This window comes from Penicillium odoratum (genome assembly GCF_028828045.1).
Source record: "Penicillium odoratum strain IBT 22623 chromosome Unknown utg000006l_segment0_segment0, whole genome shotgun sequence".
NCBI classification, from domain to species: Eukaryota; Fungi; Ascomycota; class Eurotiomycetes; order Eurotiales; family Aspergillaceae; genus Penicillium; species Penicillium odoratum.
Window position 1 is genome coordinate 2,735,226 of NW_026643148.1, and position 17,455 is coordinate 2,752,680.

Here is a 17,455-nt window from a genome sequence, read left to right on the forward strand (position 1 = left end):
CTGGTCATGGTGTGTACTGAAAGGGAGTGTACGCTAATTTACCTAGTGTGGCATGGAAATAACGGCACCCGAGGTCATGCGCAACAGAAGGATACCTTCGATCACCGGGTCCGGGTGATCCTGGCCCGCGCGAGCTTTCGGGTCATGCATCGTGAAGAGACCCAGCGATCGGCAGTCTTTATCCTTGTCCTTGCTGTCTATTAACCCTTCTCGGAGAGATGTTTGTGAGCTCTAGATACTGTACGCATCGACGTCAGATGTTCAGTGGGTAGTGATAAGTGATGTTCTGCCAGGATCGTCGCCTCCGGTTTCCAGGCTGCACAGTACATTCGACAGGGTCTTTATAAACTTGGACCTTTGGTCAGAGCTTATGTATTGTAGATGGTCCAGCTCCGCCACATCCGCACTAATGACTGGTGGCGCACATTGTCTCGTCATGCAATGTCGATATGGAATGTCCCGCGAGTCTTTACTCGAACCTATAAATCTAACTTCCAAGCTTATCATCCATCAACAGTGCGCTGCCTGATTCGTCAGCATTTGAGCACCATTGTGGGCCAGGGTATATGATCAAATGAGCAGGTAAAATACAAGGTATGTTGACCCTTGCGCCGGGGACAATGTGCTCTGGCTTTTCACTTGATACTGGTGCAAGGCCGAACGATCATGCGAGAAATGGATAGACGTCAGAGCAGTGCAATAGAAAAAAGACTGAATACCCTGTCGCGGTGAGGATTTAGTTGTGATACATTTTCATACTCACTACCCCTTGTCAGTGTATTGTTACTGGTTGTAGTCATCTTTGAAAGGAGTCAAAACATTCTTGACTACAATGAAAGGTAAGTTATCTATCCAATGCGGGAGCGGGCCAGCGCTTAAATTTGCCTCCAATGAGAACATTTGAATCCAACTGCTATACACTTCAACTAGGCATCTAGCGAACTATGCACAAGCCCAGGTAAAGTAAGGAGTACTGTAGTATTTACCAGCATGTAAACATCAAAATTCTCACCAATAATAATTCAACTAGAAATATATACTCCATAAAGCCTGATAACTTACCACGTTTCCGCCGATCATTGTACCTCGGTACCACAGCCCACATCGGATATGCTCCGTAAGAAGGTCCGAGTGTGGCTTCAACAGACCGCTACAAAACCAGATTTTCATTGGATGCCACATGCACATAATCAACCAAAGTTGATTCCGTCATGCATGCTGCATCTCATCTTGGACAACCGAGTCGCTCAGACTTGGAGGCAAATCCTCCTTGCTTGTACCCCAACCGCTCTCGGTCTCTCCAAGCGTCAGTTCCAGCGTCAGACCCTGAGTGAAAAACTCATGGCCAATCCAGTTCTTCGAATATGGTTTCCCGTTGAGCGTGGCGCTTTGAATGTAGATATTTTGGTACGTGGGGTCGAAATTGATGTTTCGGATCATGGCTGTCTCATTGGTCTCGGGGTGTGTGATTTCGACCGCTTCGAAGAAGGGCGGAGTTATGAGGTAGACATTTTGGCCCGGGTTAGGAAATAGACCCATCATACTCCATGCCAGAAATGAGCCCATGGCTCCGGAGTCGTCGTTGCCGGGGAGTCCGTTATCCGAGGCATTGAATGTTCGCGGAATATAGCTGTGGGCTCGCTTTGCGGAGAGGCCTGGTCGGCCGGCATAGTGGTAATCATAGACTGTCAAGAAAACAGGCTCGTTGCTGATATCCGCTAGTCCGGACTCATGGAAGTAATCAAGTCGGGAGACGAATGAAGAGGGCCCTCCCAAAAGGCTTATCAGAGCTGCCATATCATGAGGAACATAGCTGGAGAAAAGTGAGTTAGTATTGGTCTTTTGAAAGGAAGCCAAAGGCTTACAAGTTGTACTCCCAGATACTCGACTCAAATGTTTCGGAGGGGTTCGAAGTCAGTGAGCACCAAGAGGCCAAGGCACTACAAGCAATTGGATCCTGGAAACCCCAAGTACCATTCAGATACTTGGGTTGAAAAAAGCCAGTGAAGCCCGTATCAGTTCCATTTTCGAGGAGTGAGACTTGGTCATCTTTGAAAAGGTTCTTCCAGTTGTTTGAGCGAGAGAGGTAAGTGGTATAATTCTTTCCGATACCTTTGCCCACCACAGCAACACAATGATCATTGTAAGCATACTCCACAGTTCGCGAGATACTGCGTGAGTTCGTCCCGAATCCTAAATAATCAAAGTCCAAGTATGGAATGTAATCCAGCCGTTTCCAGCTTTGAAGACCGCCCCGTCCTTCATATGACCACTCTAGCGGCTCGTTCTCTGCATCATTGACCATTGCTTTGTAGGCAAGGCCCCAATCAATACCTGTCAAATTCTTGACAAAAGCGTCTGAAATCACGACATCTGCATTGGAGCCACCCTGAGTCCATCCTTTGCAGAGACTCATGCGACAATCCGGTAGCCACCCTTCATGCTTGAAAGTGTCCAGGAGACTACGAACCATCAGCGACTGAGCCTTGGGATCCAAGACCGTAAGAAATGGATGTTGAGCTCGGAAAGCATCCCAAAGACAGTAAAAGGAGTCAAAGTATGGCTCATCGCTTTCCCACAACGGATTCTCTCCGGTCATATCCTGAGGCGAAAGCATCGTCCGATAGATGCCACTCCAGAAAGCACTTAGCATGTCATCGCTCACCCCTCCTGGGGTGACCCTGATAGGACTAAGCTTCTCTTTCCAGGCATCTTCCGCCGTACTTTGAAGTCTTTCAAAATCATTGAGTGGATCAGGTATTTCCATTTCCGCATTTGAGCATGCCTGATCAGTGCTAACGAAGCTGACGCCTACCCTAGCCGTCACAACACCATCATCGGGCCGCTCAAATCTTAGAAAGCCACCAGCCTGGAGATAGAAATTGTTGAATCCACGGGTAACAAACAACTCCTTTGGCTCCGACCCAGCCCGATCATTCACCCAAATCCCACTATCACGTAGTCTTGCACCCGCAAAATCCGCACAAAAATAAGCCTGGTAAGATCCCGCGCCGAAGCTAGGCAAAAAAGTGCCATTGCCTTTAATCCTTCCCGACTCAGAATCAACAGAAATAGTCGCATTCTGTCGACTATCCCACAAATCGGTCAGATCAAGCCCGATCAACGGATCCAATACAGACCCATTCTGAGTCTTGCTCTCGGGAAACGTAAACCGATATAAAGCAGTTCGCCTAGCAGCGGTCATCTCCGCAGCGATCCGACTCACTAACTCCAATGAAAAATACCCCGGGCGCGCGTTGACGGAATCATTCACGTAGTGAGCAGCACGTGCCGCCTTGGGGAACTTACAGTTGTCGAGTACGTTATCGGCGCAGTACTGCGGGAATAATGGAAACTGCCCCATAGATGGGTTCCCGCCTGTACCGCTATCGTGCATATGTGAGAAGCCGGTAACATTGCTCCCATCTGTGGAGAAGCCGCCTGTGTTCTGACCGTCTACATCTGCGACGGGCTTGGCGAGGCCATATGGAAGGCTTGCGCCTGCAAAGACGTTCCCGCCATTTGTTGATCCGATTAGTGGGTTGACGTAGTGAAGATCATTTTGTGTTGCTGTTGTTGGATGGAAGAGTCGGAGAAGGGATATCGATGTCACGAGGATGCTTGTGTGCAGGTAAGGCATCGTTGAGGTGAAGAATGTGGAGTGAAACCATGCATCTGACGCGTATTTTTAGCTGGGTTCGTTGATAGGTATGATGAAGGAAGAAAGTCGCCTGGGCACTGTTGTGGGAGAGTGTTACTGTTTAGATTGCAGGGTCACATTGTTGACAGGATCGACATGCATACAAACCCTGCAGCGTTAGTGTGGATGTAAGGGCCTCGAATGTGCGGGGTCACTGTAGGAGAACAATACGATAACCTCGGGCTGCACGCCTGGAATATTCATTTTGACGTTCATCAATTTATAGACATAGCAAAGTAATGAATACATGAAAATGGCAACGAGCCGATGGCCTGCATCGGCAGTCTCGCGATGATAACATGGAATAGTCATGTCTCCGAAAATCACAAATCTCACATTAATGTCATGAAATGACAGTCCGAACGGGCTTTAGTTGAAAGCCATCGTTCCCTTGTTCTGCTTCTTTCCGACGTCGTAATTCTTCCATACCGCGACCGCCGGGATTAGCAAGACTAGGACGCAGGTTGAGGCAATGCAGTTCATCTTCTGGGAATAACTCCAGGCATAATTAACTGCTTCGCGTATTGGAGACCCCACAGGATAGCTTTTTTGGGATATAATTCCAGCAGTATAAATATGGGTCGCGTTGGCCCTCAGGTCATTTGGCAATTGACTTCTCAGAGCCTCCACGAAGACATTATTGTAGATTGCGATGCAGACGGCATACCCGATCGCACCACCGATGCTTGATGATAAGCCAACCAAAGCTAGCATTATAGGGGTGCCCTCACGACCTGCACTGGCCATGACAGCCATATCCTCGCCGATCACCAGGGTACCGCCAGCGAAGGCAATAAAGATCTGACACATGACCAAGAAGCCGATCCCATGATTTTCTCCACGGAAGTAGATCATCAAACCAGAGCCTAAGATCATCAAGGGAACACCAAAGAACAAGCAAATATACTTGAACCGCCGGGTCCGCCAGATAACTAGACCGATAATTGGAGACCAGAAGCAGGAGCCCACGTTGTAGATTTGTGACATGTAACCTGTGATGGTGGAGTCGAGGTCGTAAGTGATGCTCACAAAATTGAAAAAATACTGGTCCCATAGGTAGAAGCTGAAATAGAGGATGGCAGAGCAGGCACATGCACCAATAACAGTAGGCTTCCGGAGTAGTTCATATCGAATAAAGTGGGTACGGGCACCCCATTTCTCCCATGCTGCGAAGACGAATAGTGTGCAGAATCCGATAACCACCATGGCTATAAAGCTGGCACTTTTGTACTGAGCGCGACCATACTGGGCCATACTAAATGGAAGGAGAAAAAGCACCCAAGCGGCCATCAGCAAGAATGCGCCGATCACTAATCGAAATCAGTACCAAATCATTTGAATATAGGCCAACAGCAACTCACCATCGAACTCATGGATGTAGTGGATTATGGATTGAATCTTCGTGCGCCCACTGGGCCTGCGTCTCCAAACACCCATTCGACTCGCCTTAGACTCGTAATATTTGAAGACGAATGCCAAGGGACAGAATACCACCGGCTGGATGATGCAAAATATTCCGAAGCCCCATCGCCAGCCTAAATTAGCTCGAATAGAAGTAGCTGCGAGAGGCCCAGTGAAAGCAGTACAGATGAATGGTGTCGTTGCAAATGCAAATGCAAATGCACGAGAGCGCATCCCAGAGGTATCGGCGACATAAATATCCAGGATCAGATATAAACAATTATACCCGACCCAGTAAAGAACATATCCAGCTGCGAATGAATCGGCCCCATTACAAGTAGCCAAAACAATCATCCCCAGTATATAAATGGTAGTCGAAAAGATGAGAGCCTCTGCGCGACCCCACAACTGCAATGTTTTACCCAGCGGCAATTTCAGAACCCCGCCGATGATTGCGGATAGAATGTATGCGGTGCTGACTTGGGGTGCGAGATCAAAGTCCGAGAAGACGAAGGGGATAAGGTTGCTGCAGATCGATGAGTGCAAAGCCAGCATGAAGAAACAAACCCAGATCCTGTGATGAAATTTGAGAGAGTCAGTTTGCAAATTTTCAATCGGACTCATCGTATAATCTCACCATGCATAGATCATGAACGCAACGGGCCGGCTCCAAACCAGAGCCACGGCTTCGGCCTTTTGTTGACCCAAATCAATCTGGTGGGTGACATGAGCCGGATCAAGTTCGGTTAACTTTTCATCGTAGTCCACCCCATCGGTCCCATCGGAAGGCTCAGATTTGCCATGAGACTCGGTGCCATCTTCGATGGAGTCTGGACCAGTGGCAGTTTGATCATTATTACTCGCTGGATCTGAGATGTTCTGGGTATCGACGACTGCTCTAGTCAGTTTGCTGTCATCATCACGACCGCGAATGGTGTCGAACACGCCCATCGTCGCAGAGATAACGGTGATCAACACTAAGGACTAGCAATCGTCTGTCCCTCGGTCAGCTTGCAGGAAAGGATGGACAGAATGATGGAGGGGGTTGAGGAGATGTGGGAGAAACAAGGGAGCTCATGTAACGGAACATCAGCTTCTGTGTCTACTCAATCATGTTTCTCTGGTCAGGTGCAAGTGCAACTTCAAGTTGACATTGGATCAGATAGGCAGGTGGGTCCATCAGATAATCCATTGTTTACTGACCAATAGACTAATTGAATTGAGGACCCACCTTGACCGCTAAAGGTGATACTCAAGTGTGATTGGCCAAAAAGTAATGTCACACTTAAACTGTGACCCTGACACCGTTTGCGGTTTCGCTCAGTCCGTAACTCAGACACCAACATCGGTTATACACAATTCCATTAATGTATCTAAAATGGCGATGGATATATACTATGGCCTCACATATGTACAGGATTCTACCTTGAATCAATCTATGCGTCAACAGTACTGGCAAACTAATGCCCATAATTGTGTTATGTGGGCAATCCAACGCGTTGTTTAAGCTTGGTACCATGTTAGCCAGCAATAAACGAAGAATATTATGAATTGAAAACCCCCGGGTCAAGCCAATTTATGGGCATGAACCGTTAATCAAGAAGGATCTCCTGAAACTACGCCTGAATTGAATCGAGCCTCTACCTTGGAATATGTGAGTATGATTGCTGACATCGTGTAAGATCTCAGCTTTACACAAAGCCCAAGGCCTTTTAAGTAAGCACCAAATGACCCGTGGACCTGTAACTATGTACGTAACCCTCACATGTTACATGTATTTTGTTCGTCTCACATCAGTTCCAGACGTACATATGCAGTTCATTTAATGTAAAATGCAAAAACCTTGGTATTTCAAATTTAGAAGACAAAAGGAAACAAGCAGCCGAAAACCCAAAGACACACATGATGCAGTGCCCAGGTGCTTTCTTTTCCCTGATTCTGCTTCTGGACGCTGAAGTTCGCCGGTTCGGGAGAGGCTTTGTACCCACAAAAAAGCTCCACATCAACCACACAAAATGGGAACGATGGAAAAATGTAAAAATCTTCGAAAAAGAATGACCAGACTGGGGCTCGATCCCAGGACCTTATCGGTGTTAACGATACGTGATAACCAACTACACCATCCGGCCAATTGATGAAAGTTCTGTCGCAAGACTATACTCAGTTCCAAATATAAGCTCAGGAAGACGCTAAACAACATGGCCGCTACCCGCCCCTCTAGTATATCGCTTCATCCTTATTTCAAGATCATTTCCGGCATTCAGAATGAAAGGTTACTTGATAAAATCTAAAAATCCAATCGAAGATGTTAAGCATAAAATGGTAGCCTCAGGCTGGCAAGTTTCCACCAATCACTGCCCCGCATTAACATGCAAATCCTTTCCTCTTACAGATATTGATTAACGTATTGCCCCCACCTCTTGTCCACTTTGCTTGTCTTTGTCTTTATTTAGTCTTAATCAGTCCAACAGGTCCCTTTTATGCAAATGCCTTGTCCACTGCCTCTCGAATTATGGCAGCAAATTTTCAGCTCTTTGACATCAACTGATATCAACAGCCTAGTTTTGACGAGCCGATATTTTTATGTCAACTTCACCAACCTGCTTTACCAGAATGAAATCAAGAAGAATGGAGGGCATGTAGTGCTTCTGTATGCTGCTCAGACCGGGTCTACTCGCACTGTGGAGCGTCTTCTAGATGCCGAACGGTCTTTACAACCTTGCATCAATCCGAAAAGGCAAAAAGGACCGCAAATCAACCCAAATAGCCCAAAGAAAGGCTGTGACAGCTGGTCACCACTTGCCTGGGCATCCGTGAGGGGATTCGAAGACATGGTGAAGCTTCTTCTCGGCATGAAAAACATTGATCCGAATGCCGAATGCCCCAGGGGGCGGACACCTTTGTCATATGCTGCACAGCAGGGACGTGTGGGAACTGTCAAGTTGCTTCTAGAAGCTGGAGCAGACCCAAACAGCCAGGCTGAACTTGAGCGGACTCCACTATACTGGGCTGGCACTCCGAGATTGACAAGAGGGATTCATTTCCAGGCTAACGAATTTGGTAACGACCATACTGGGACTCTGTTTCCGAATGCCTCCTGTAAGTTCCACAGAGGGGAAGATATTTTCTACGAGGAGGAGGTTGAGTCATTCAGACTGAAGGTCAGAAATTCTGCGTTACCAATCTTCACCTCCGTCGACGTATTTTTCGAGAAAGATGTCCCGGGGACCGAGGAATGGAATAAAAAAAATTCTCATAAGCCTTTTTTTTTACCTGATTAGTGAAGATCCGAACCCCTCGGTCCCTCCTTTCATTCTACCGACCGCTGGTCTTCAGGGGACAATTTCGAGGAAATATTGGATTTACTCCTTCAATACGGTGCCGAAATCGATACAGGGAAATGCACGCCATAGCTTGGGCTGCAGCGTTTGGTTACGAGCCGTTAGTGAAGCTTCTAATCAGCAGAGGAGCACAGGTCACGTTCCAGACTGGAATCTGTTCGCCATTAGAAATGGCAGGGAAGCATGAGCATGCATCGGTTTTAAAGATTATTCTCGACCATTCCCCCTACGCTACTGAGCCCAAATATACTTACGGACCATCAGCGCTTGCACTGGCGGCCATGAACGCTCATGTCGAAGCCGTCAAGATCCTCCTTGCGAAGACAACCGAGCGTGAGAGGTCAATTAGAGGCCCTGATTGGCAGCCATTAACAATGGCAGCCAGGAAAGGTCACACCCTTTTGGTAGAGCTTTTAATTCAGCACACAAAGAAAAATGGCTCGATCAGCCCCTTGGCTACACGGCAATTTCCGAGGCTGTAATATGCGGTCATACCAAGACAGTACAACTTTTATTGTCTGCAGGCGCGGATATCCATGCAACCCCTGGGGCCTTTGGTAAAATGGGCTGCCTTCACTTGGCAGCGAAGAGTGGGCGTGCTGATGTTGTCAAATGCATTCTTGAAACTGGACAGGTTGATGTGAACATAAAGGATGGACATGGGTGGACGGCCTATTCGTGGACCACAGGGACAGAAAGAAGGACTAGAATGCAGCAAATCTTGCTGAATTACGGAGCTGATCCATCTTTTCACAATTCTATCAAGCAAATCGCTCGCGCACCGCATTCCATCCTCATCGTAGGAAATGGAGGCGGCTTTACTTGGCATGATGGAGAAAGATGGCCAATTTCGTTTCGATAATCTCCAACGAGAAGTAGTACCGTAGCACACATGTTATTAATCATATAAAATACCTAAGTTTTTGAAGTCTTGAGCTGTCAAAGTCAATGCGAAATACTGAAGAGTGTGGTCCAGATTTCTGATTGGTTCGCCGATTGATTCCTAATGCGGTATTCACTGCGGTCCCCCACATCATCATCGTCAGGCCCACTTTCCATAACCCTGCCGATTCTTAATGATCAAGAGATATGTTTAGGAGATTTTTACTCTGATATTTCCGCTCTCATTAACACAGTTTACCATGGGCAGTGACGGCAAATCCAAGAATTCAGAGGGTCTGAATCGCCATGGGCGAGAAATATCGTCATCTCAAGCGAACACATCAGTTCCCGATGAAGAACCTCCGCAGTACAGCCCTCCCGAAGTTACAGCAGAAAGCTCATCCACAGCTGCAACAAGAAGCCAAACATCCAATCCAACCACAGGCAGAATCATTGCAATTCCTGCCATCGCACCTGCGAACGAATCTCCATTTCTACGTGCCTACGCACCCAGTTTAGCAGAGCACCGACTACCTAAAGAATCATTCATGAGGTTTCTGGACGAGCTCAACGAAGTCATGACCACCAGCCCGCCAATGCAGGTACTGGATGCAACAGGCGGGATTCTTCAGTCCATCCCACTCCTATTCCCGCTCCATTGGCTTGGCTCCGCGGTGAGCGGTCTCGCCAATCTGGGCAGTCACGGGATCTCAAAAAGTCGCTCCGATTACACCATTCGCCAGGCTAACAAAGAGGTTTTTGAGCCAAGAGGACTGACGGTTGGGATTGCCAAGTTGGATGCAGTCGCTCACATTGCCAAGATTCCTATTCTGGATTCCCAGGGCAAGGTCGATCAGGACGCCCCTCTTGTACGACAACTGGAGGCGCTTTCCGTGACCCGGTCTGAGATGGCACAAGAGATCGATTTACAACTACGCAGAATTCAACTGTTTCAACCGTGGATTGCTGAGCTTGAGGTGGACGCTGCTCTTCCGTGGAGTCAGAAGTCTAGATTGACTCGTTTCAATGCGGCGCTGAAGAAGAGGAACGAGGAGGCTCGAAATCGAGGTCAAGAGCCAGCCAAGGACGAGGAGGAATTTGAACTTCGAAAGGCACTTTGGCTTGTGATTCAGGAAGTGGATGAGAATGTAGCGGGTTCGTCATCGAGAAATTGATACTGATAAGTGTGTCACCTGTAAACATGAATTAATGCCCATATATTCTGGATATCGTTAGTCTCTGGTCAAAGATACCACCCAATACGGAGATACAGAATGCCAATCTTCCAGAGAGGTGGCAAAAGCTTGAAATGTAGATGAAACATTCATAAAAGAGCCTCACCTGGTTACGAACTTGTAGTGCACTTCCAAGTCTCTCACTTTCGTGCTCTTAGTTACCCCCTTTCATCATCCCTCCATTTATCATCAAACTCAATCAATTTCAAAATCCTCACCACCTGTTCTTTGAACCCGGCAAGCCAGGATGTCTCGCCAGTCATCTTGATTAGCAAGTCCTAACATTGATTCCATGCAAATATGAGCTGCATGTGCCATCGAGACAACATGCATGTTATCTTGATCGTTCATGGCTATCCTTGTTTCTTGTCCAATTCACCTGAATTATATGGCATAGCGCCATGATTCACAACAATCTTAGAAGTGATTATTCGGCCGTTCGGGTTGGACTTTCCGCGGGGAATAAATCAACCCTCATGTTCTAGGCATTCGCCGATCCGTGATTTAATTCGACGACGGGGTCCTAGCGCTGGCCTGAACGCCACCCGAGGTCATGCTGAGCCCCGCGATCTGACAAATGATTCCATCAATCAGAACAGTAGGAACTATTGGACTGATCAAGGCTAGTAGACAACACTCGGCATCTTGGTGCCGGGCATTTTGATCCCCATTCCCCCGCTTCGAGGGTTCAAGTCCCCGGACTCAAGTGCAAAAGTCACGAGATCGACCGTGGTGCTTATGTCCGTTGAATATCCCGAATTCCGTAGCCTGCATGATCGAAACGAATGCACTAGTCATATTCTACTGTTTCCTATTATTCAGCATGATTAGAGGCGTAAGCCAGTCCAGCGGATTAGCCTTTGGGCGCTTTAATGCAATGTTTATGTGAATAAATGTGACGGTCCGGAGTGCCTAAGATCCGAGTCTTTGGCTCTTAATCCACTTGCCTTCCCACGTAGAAGATTCAATATTCTTTATCTTATTTCTGTCTATCCTTGGACGCACCGCAGCGCAATAATTATTTATGCAACTCTACAGTAACACAACGTCCTGCACCACATATTCATACTTCACATGGTCCAAGAATTGAAACAATTGCTGTTCTACATATTTTTACCTATCGAGAATAGCCCGTTGGGAGGACAGGTCGCAGAAGGCAGATCTCATTGCCGATCAGAATGGACTCTGAAAGTGAGCCACCCTCACATACGTTTGGAAAGGAAAGATAAAACCAAATTAACTGAAACTGATTATTTGATCCTTTGTGATTTAGAAAGGTCCACTGACGTCTCAACGTCTGCCACAAGTAACCCCGGAATCCATCGCGGGAATGAGAACAAACCATCAAATCATATGGAAATAGACACGGAAAAAGGATTTTTGCCAAAAACCTCGACAGACTTGCAAATTGAGCCTCTAGATGATAATATTGTTGACTGGGATGGTCCCGAAGACCCCGAGAACCCTCTCAACTGGACGAAAAATAAGAAGATCGGTGCCACAGTCTCGATCGCGCTGATCACCCTCCTCACGTATGTCCCGCTTATGCTACATTCACGCACCGTTATTAACCTACCAGTTATTCGACAGGCCATTGGGTTCATCAATGTTTGCCCCAGGAATAGGGTATTTGACAAAAGACTTCCACTTGACAAGCACAGAAATCGAATCGTTCGTGGTCTCTGTTTACCTCTTAGGTTACTGCTTTGGACCTCTCCTTATTGGCCCGTTATCTGAATTATACGGTCGACGAATCATGTACAACGCCTGCAACCTTCTCTATGTGATATTTACCGTTGCATGTGCCGTCGCACCCGAAATTGGGAGCTTAATCGTATTTCGCTTTTTTGCGGGCTTCGCAGGAAGCTGTCCCTTAACAATAGGCGCCGGTTCTATTGCAGATATGTTTGTACAGGAGAAGAGAGGCGCGGCAATGTATGTTTACTCCCGCTACAGGGTCGGTTGATCGCAAAAAAGTTTGCTTGTCATCTTGCCCAATCCCGACCCGTCTGGCCCGGTGCACCGCATTAAAGCGCCCAAAGCTAATACGTTCGACAGGGCCTTTTGGAGCCTAGGTCCTCTTTTAGGACCAGTTGTAGGGCCTGTAGCAGGTGGCTATCTCACTCAAGCAAAGGGCTGGCGATGGACATTCTGGGTTCTTACCATGGCCGTAAGTGGATGGAGGTTGGAAGTGGACAGAGAGTTCGATGAGCATGTATGAGTGCATACTAATTGGCTATAGAGTGGAACTGTGAGCATTTTGTCGATTTTCACAATCAAGGAATCTTACCCACCTACTCTCCTAGCTCGAAAAACGAGGAAAATGCAACAGCAGACCGGCAATCTTAATTTGCGATCCAAACTGGATACTGGCCGGACGCCAAAGGAATTATTTATGCACGCAATTGTTAGGCCTACTAAAATGCTGTTCCTTTCGCCGATTGTCTTCCTGATGTCCCTCTACGTTGCCTTGATCTACGGATACCTCTATCTGTTGTTTACAACTATCAGTGAAGTGTTCGAGGATCAATATGGTTTCTCACAGGGCTCTGTGGGACTCGCATACCTAGGGATTGGTATAGGCAGCATAATCGGGCTCGTGTTCCTCGGCGCAACCTCCGACCGTCTGCTGAAATACCTTACGGCCAAGAATGGAGGAGCTTCGAAGCCCGAGTATCGTTTGCCACTTATGATTCCCGCGTCCTTATTTGTTCCGGTCGCTTTATTCATGTATGGATGGACAGCGTATTATAAAGTTGCCTGGATTGCCCCTATCATCGGAACCTCATTTCTAGGCGTTGGCATGATTTTGGCATTCGTAAGTTTTCAAGTCCTGAGGCACATCGAGGAACTTTACTAATGATCCTACAGATGACGGTCGGCACTTATCTAGTAGATGCGTTCACAATTTATGCTGCCTCTGCTATGGCAGCGAATACTGTTCTCCGATCCTTGGCTGGTGCCCTGCTTCCACTCGCCGGGCCAGCGATGTATCAGACTCTTGGACTTGGCTGGGGAAACTCGTTGCTAGGCTTTATTGCTCTGGCCATGTTCCCATTACCTATTCTGTTCTACATATATGGAGAGCGCATCAGAACAAGCAAGATGTTTAGGGTTGAGTTTTGATCCACCTACCTGCGTGCTTTTTATGCTTCGACTGTGGCGCTAATCATCATTAAACTTCGGCATGGGCCTTGTCCATGGACAAAACCCTTGTACTCTGTCCACCCATGAACAGGACCTTTATCCATTGTCCATGATGGGCATGCCCATGGGCCTAAAAAGGCCTATGGGTGCCTGATTCTGCCTGATATTCCTTGCATGACCTAATGACTCATCTGAGATTAATTCTGTTATTTACCCTTGTTTTGGTTAGAACATATACTACCTACCAGAAAAAAATAAAATAAAAAAGACTTCACAACAAACAAAGGTCACAACTCACACTAGAGGCCTATAGGGTTCTCTGGTATAATACAGTAAAATAAAACGTTTTGATAAATTGGTCCCTATTCGCCTCCGTAGAGGCCCCAGCATGTTCACAGATCCGCTTATCGAACAACTGACGTCCCCGTGTGTTTGTCTGGTCGCGGGACAGGAGACAAACGATCAGCCAAGCACCTGGGAAGACTAGTGACGCGTACGAGCTATCTCTGTACTATTGTCTTTTTTTAGATAGATCTAATTTGGTCATAAGAATTGCGTATGGATCGTGCGTATTGGAAAAGTACACAGCTTTCATTGGTGGCTAAAAGGGCACTACTCACTTCAAGTCGTCCTTCCCTTCTAATATTCAGTGATCCACTGAGCTCACCTAGTAGTCTCCAAATACGCCAAAAGCGTCCATAGCTAGCTGTTAAGAATGAAGAGTCCCAGCCTGCTCTCCCTCCCATTCGACTTAATATGCGTCATTGTCACGAACATTGGGGATCGCGATTATATCAACCTGAGCCGCACACACCCCAAGCTCTATGCGGACCTGTGTTATGAACAGCTTGCTCGCAAGTTTGTCGAGTTAACTCACAAGGGTCATCTGCAAGAAGAGCGTGCTGACCGCAGAGACAGAGAACGATGGCTTATAGTAAGGAAGGCCAGCGCGCTGCGGCAGGTAGTGAGGACTATCCCTACCGGAAAGCTATTGGGCACCAGTTCGACATTCACGAAGCCCTTGCAACCGCGAAACCTTACTCGATCGATATCATTGCGTACGGGTCCGACTTTCTCTACAACCAAGGGTTCATTTGCTACCTTGTCAACCATGAAATCCGTCTTCTTGAACTCCCTTTCTCATACATTTTATGGTTCAGCTATTCATCCGTGCCGTCTCAGGTGAGTTGAATTTTTACTGGACATGGTATGTATATACATTGAGAAACTCCTCTTCCTAGTCTGAGCAGCATTTGGACATTACGTGCAAGCACCGCTATAGCAGTTTGATCCAGAACAGTAGTCACTGGTACTTCCACAATAACCAGACGTGGAACAACATGTCCCAAACTGAGTACCGGTGCAGGTCTTGTTTCCAGCAAAGTTCGGGCCACATTCTCCATTTGTGGACGGGCCGCCATTATCGGTGTCACAACTGCCAGAGTAGCAATTTCCTGCACCACAATAGGTCGTGCCATTGCCGCAGTAGCCCTGTGTCTATGGTTAGCGACTATACTGAATAGGAATTATGGTTATGAAGGGATATCGTATCACTTACGTATATACTGCAGCAGTTTCCGAATTGGGGAATACAAGTCGTACCCCCATAATCAGGCCCACAGGTACCGTCTGACGTCGCCGTGCCGTTGGTTGTGGTGACACAGTAATCCGAACCGGTTCCGCAGTAGCCAAATGGCGAGCAGCAGTCGCCAAACGCGCTTCCTTCGCAGGTTACCCCTGGAGGGCACGTACCGTCCGTCGAAACTGTCTGAGGTGTGACAGGGGCGACGCAAATGTCGTAATTAAGCCACAGGTTGCCGCAGGTGGAGTTAAGATACGTGTTATATTCTTGCAACTGGCTAAAGTTCAGACCGAAGCGCAGGTCAATGGTAGAACAGTCGTCGCCGGCTACAACGAGATAGTATTCGCCACACTCGTCGATGGTTCCGCTTTGGGTCGGGTAGGCTGCAGTGGTTGCTGTGTAGTAAGTAGCCTGGCCGGTTGCACCGGGCGCCGTGATGGTCGCGTTGGGTTTAGGAAAAGTTCCTCCAGGAGCACTTTTTTCTCGCTGGTTAGCTTCCTGAATGTTTCTATGTTGTCCTCATTGATCTGAGACGTACCCTTTACAAACACGCTGCCCTGGTGCAATACCTGTACAACTGCCCTGTATATTGCTGTTCCAGCTAAGGAATTGAGAGGTGGTCACGTTGTATGTCGAGTTGGAATATCTCGTGGCAAGATCGTCACTATTTTCACAGAGCTTAGCACAGATTATGGTATCATGGGTTCACGCAACCGTTATCTCCTACATACCAACTTGGTCCATCCCAAACCTCATCGATCTCGCATGGAAGGGGGAAACAGGTAGCCTCGTTGAAATAACAAGCATCATCTCCAGTGACAACTCTAGCGTCACCCGTTGATATATTGTACCTAGTTGCCGCATGCAGCGTATTAGCAATCAGCCAGGTCTCCAACTGATGGGAGGGGGTTCCATTCATACGTATCGCAAAGATCATTGCAGGTGAGCCAGTTCTGCAGCGGCTGCACCATTTGACCTAGGCAGGTCGCGGTATTTACTGCGGAGGAACCTGTCGTCGTTGCGCCGGTTGTGGTAGTAGCAGTAGCAGTTGCCATCCCAACGTATAAGGTAGAGGCTGAAGTGGTGTAAGGCAGGGTTGTTGAGCAGTTCATTTGAACAAGGTCAAACTGATCGATTAAATAATCCGTGAAATTTGTGACTGGCAGCCAGGGATCCAGGAGACGTTGGCGATAGAGTTTCAGGAAGCACTCATTGCAGTACTACCAGTTGACGTCTAGTTAATAGACAGTCTCGGTGGCACAGGTGCACTTCATATGTAGGGAGATCACATACCAAGTCCTCGTTATATATACTGGTTAGAGCGGCCATCTCATCATCGATATCACCAACGTCAAAATCCGGATCGTCACATTGCGACGCGACTGTGCTGTTGTCATCACCATCGGGGAAGCACATTGTTGGATCCCAACGAATATAGTCACTTCCTTGCCATGTCTGAGACTCGACGAAACACCAATTCGATGAACTGTCCTGCATGCATACAAGATCGGAGTTATGGGTAAATGTCAGTGGGAGCGCTCTCGCCTTGACCACGATATTGCCCTGGAGAGTAGTCTCTTCTGCACAGACTGTTTCAACCTTGTCCTTCCAGGAATTCAGGGACGAGGTACAGGCTGTCGTGCAGAGATTCTCTACCTCAGAAGTCGTCCAAACTTTCGTTAAATATTAACTTCACTTCTGCGCTGACAAGCAAAAACATATTTAAACATGGAAGCCTTACAGTGGATGTCTGCCCCGTGGCCTAATAGGGCAATAGCGGTTCCATTGCAAGAAATGGTGGTGTTCCTGTTAAGGTGTTAGAGGGAAAAGACATTCCAGGGAGTTGGAACCAGAGACAAGTACTCACAGTGCTGCAAGACACGTACTACCCAGAGAGAGCGCAGCAATCAAGGCGTCTGCATCATAATTTTCATATAGCGCAAAATCGGCCGCAACTGAAGTTGTCCAAGCCGTAAGCAGGACAAAACAGAGTCTCATGAAGGAGGAAATTTTGTCCATTGAGTAGGCAAAGAGCTAAGATGATCGAATTGCTCTTTGCACGAGGATGGAGTCGACGGCATGAGGACAGGAATTTTGGGGCACTTTTCTTTCTTCATCTCAACACGAAGCGCTACTTGAAGTGCCCCTCCTCGATGGCCAACGCCAC

General features: G+C 47.5%; 8 protein-coding genes across 8 annotated transcripts; 5 read left to right on the forward strand and 3 right to left on the reverse strand.

The window, feature by feature from the left end:
- Nucleotides 1-1,209: 1,209 nt before the first annotated feature.
- Nucleotides 1,210-3,640, reverse strand: N7520_009475 (GH92 family glycosyl hydrolase; the record flags this gene model as incomplete). Its single annotated transcript, XM_057143409.1, has 2 exons — nt 1,210-1,813; nt 1,866-3,640. The coding sequence occupies 2 exons, from the start codon at nt 3,638-3,640 to the stop codon at nt 1,210-1,212; spliced, it is 2,379 nt and encodes a 792-aa protein (XP_056992697.1).
- Nucleotides 3,641-4,069: 429 nt separating this feature from the next.
- sit2 (putative siderochrome-iron transporter) lies at nt 4,070-6,052 on the reverse strand (the record flags this gene model as incomplete). Its single annotated transcript, XM_057143410.1, has 3 exons — nt 4,070-5,010; nt 5,062-5,675; nt 5,739-6,052. 3 exons carry the CDS (start codon nt 6,050-6,052, stop codon nt 4,070-4,072), a joined length of 1,869 nt encoding a protein of 622 aa, XP_056992698.1.
- Nucleotides 6,053-7,587: 1,535 nt separating this feature from the next.
- N7520_009477 (ankyrin) lies at nt 7,588-8,382 on the forward strand (the record flags this gene model as incomplete). The annotated part of the gene is made up of 1 exon (XM_057143411.1): nt 7,588-8,382. One exon carries the CDS (start codon nt 7,588-7,590, stop codon nt 8,380-8,382), a length of 795 nt encoding a protein of 264 aa, XP_056992699.1.
- Nucleotides 8,383-8,501: 119 nt separating this feature from the next.
- N7520_009478 (ankyrin repeat domain-containing protein) lies at nt 8,502-9,304 on the forward strand (the record flags this gene model as incomplete). The annotated part of the gene is made up of 2 exons (XM_057143412.1): nt 8,502-8,775; nt 8,808-9,304. The coding sequence occupies 2 exons, from the start codon at nt 8,502-8,504 to the stop codon at nt 9,302-9,304; spliced, it is 771 nt and encodes a 256-aa protein (XP_056992700.1).
- Nucleotides 9,305-9,584: 280 nt separating this feature from the next.
- N7520_009479 (uncharacterized protein) lies at nt 9,585-10,499 on the forward strand (the record flags this gene model as incomplete). Its single annotated transcript, XM_057143413.1, has 1 exon — nt 9,585-10,499. The coding sequence occupies one exon, from the start codon at nt 9,585-9,587 to the stop codon at nt 10,497-10,499; it is 915 nt and encodes a 304-aa protein (XP_056992701.1).
- A 1,413-nt stretch (nt 10,500-11,912) lies between these two features.
- Nucleotides 11,913-13,685, forward strand: N7520_009480 (MFS transporter; the record flags this gene model as incomplete). Its single annotated transcript, XM_057143414.1, has 5 exons — nt 11,913-12,091; nt 12,150-12,494; nt 12,537-12,729; nt 12,802-13,377; nt 13,431-13,685. The coding sequence occupies 5 exons, from the start codon at nt 11,913-11,915 to the stop codon at nt 13,683-13,685; spliced, it is 1,548 nt and encodes a 515-aa protein (XP_056992702.1).
- Nucleotides 13,686-14,421: 736 nt separating this feature from the next.
- On the forward strand, nt 14,422-14,897 carry N7520_009481 (uncharacterized protein; the record flags this gene model as incomplete). The annotated part of the gene is made up of 2 exons (XM_057143415.1): nt 14,422-14,640; nt 14,709-14,897. 2 exons carry the CDS (start codon nt 14,422-14,424, stop codon nt 14,895-14,897), a joined length of 408 nt encoding a protein of 135 aa, XP_056992703.1.
- A 69-nt stretch (nt 14,898-14,966) lies between these two features.
- N7520_009482 (uncharacterized protein) lies at nt 14,967-17,307 on the reverse strand (the record flags this gene model as incomplete). The annotated part of the gene is made up of 8 exons (XM_057143416.1): nt 14,967-15,197; nt 15,265-15,763; nt 15,827-15,952; nt 16,020-16,139; nt 16,210-16,508; nt 16,582-16,961; nt 17,030-17,094; nt 17,156-17,307. 8 exons carry the CDS (start codon nt 17,305-17,307, stop codon nt 14,967-14,969), a joined length of 1,872 nt encoding a protein of 623 aa, XP_056992704.1.
- Nucleotides 17,308-17,455: the final 148 nt, after the last annotated feature.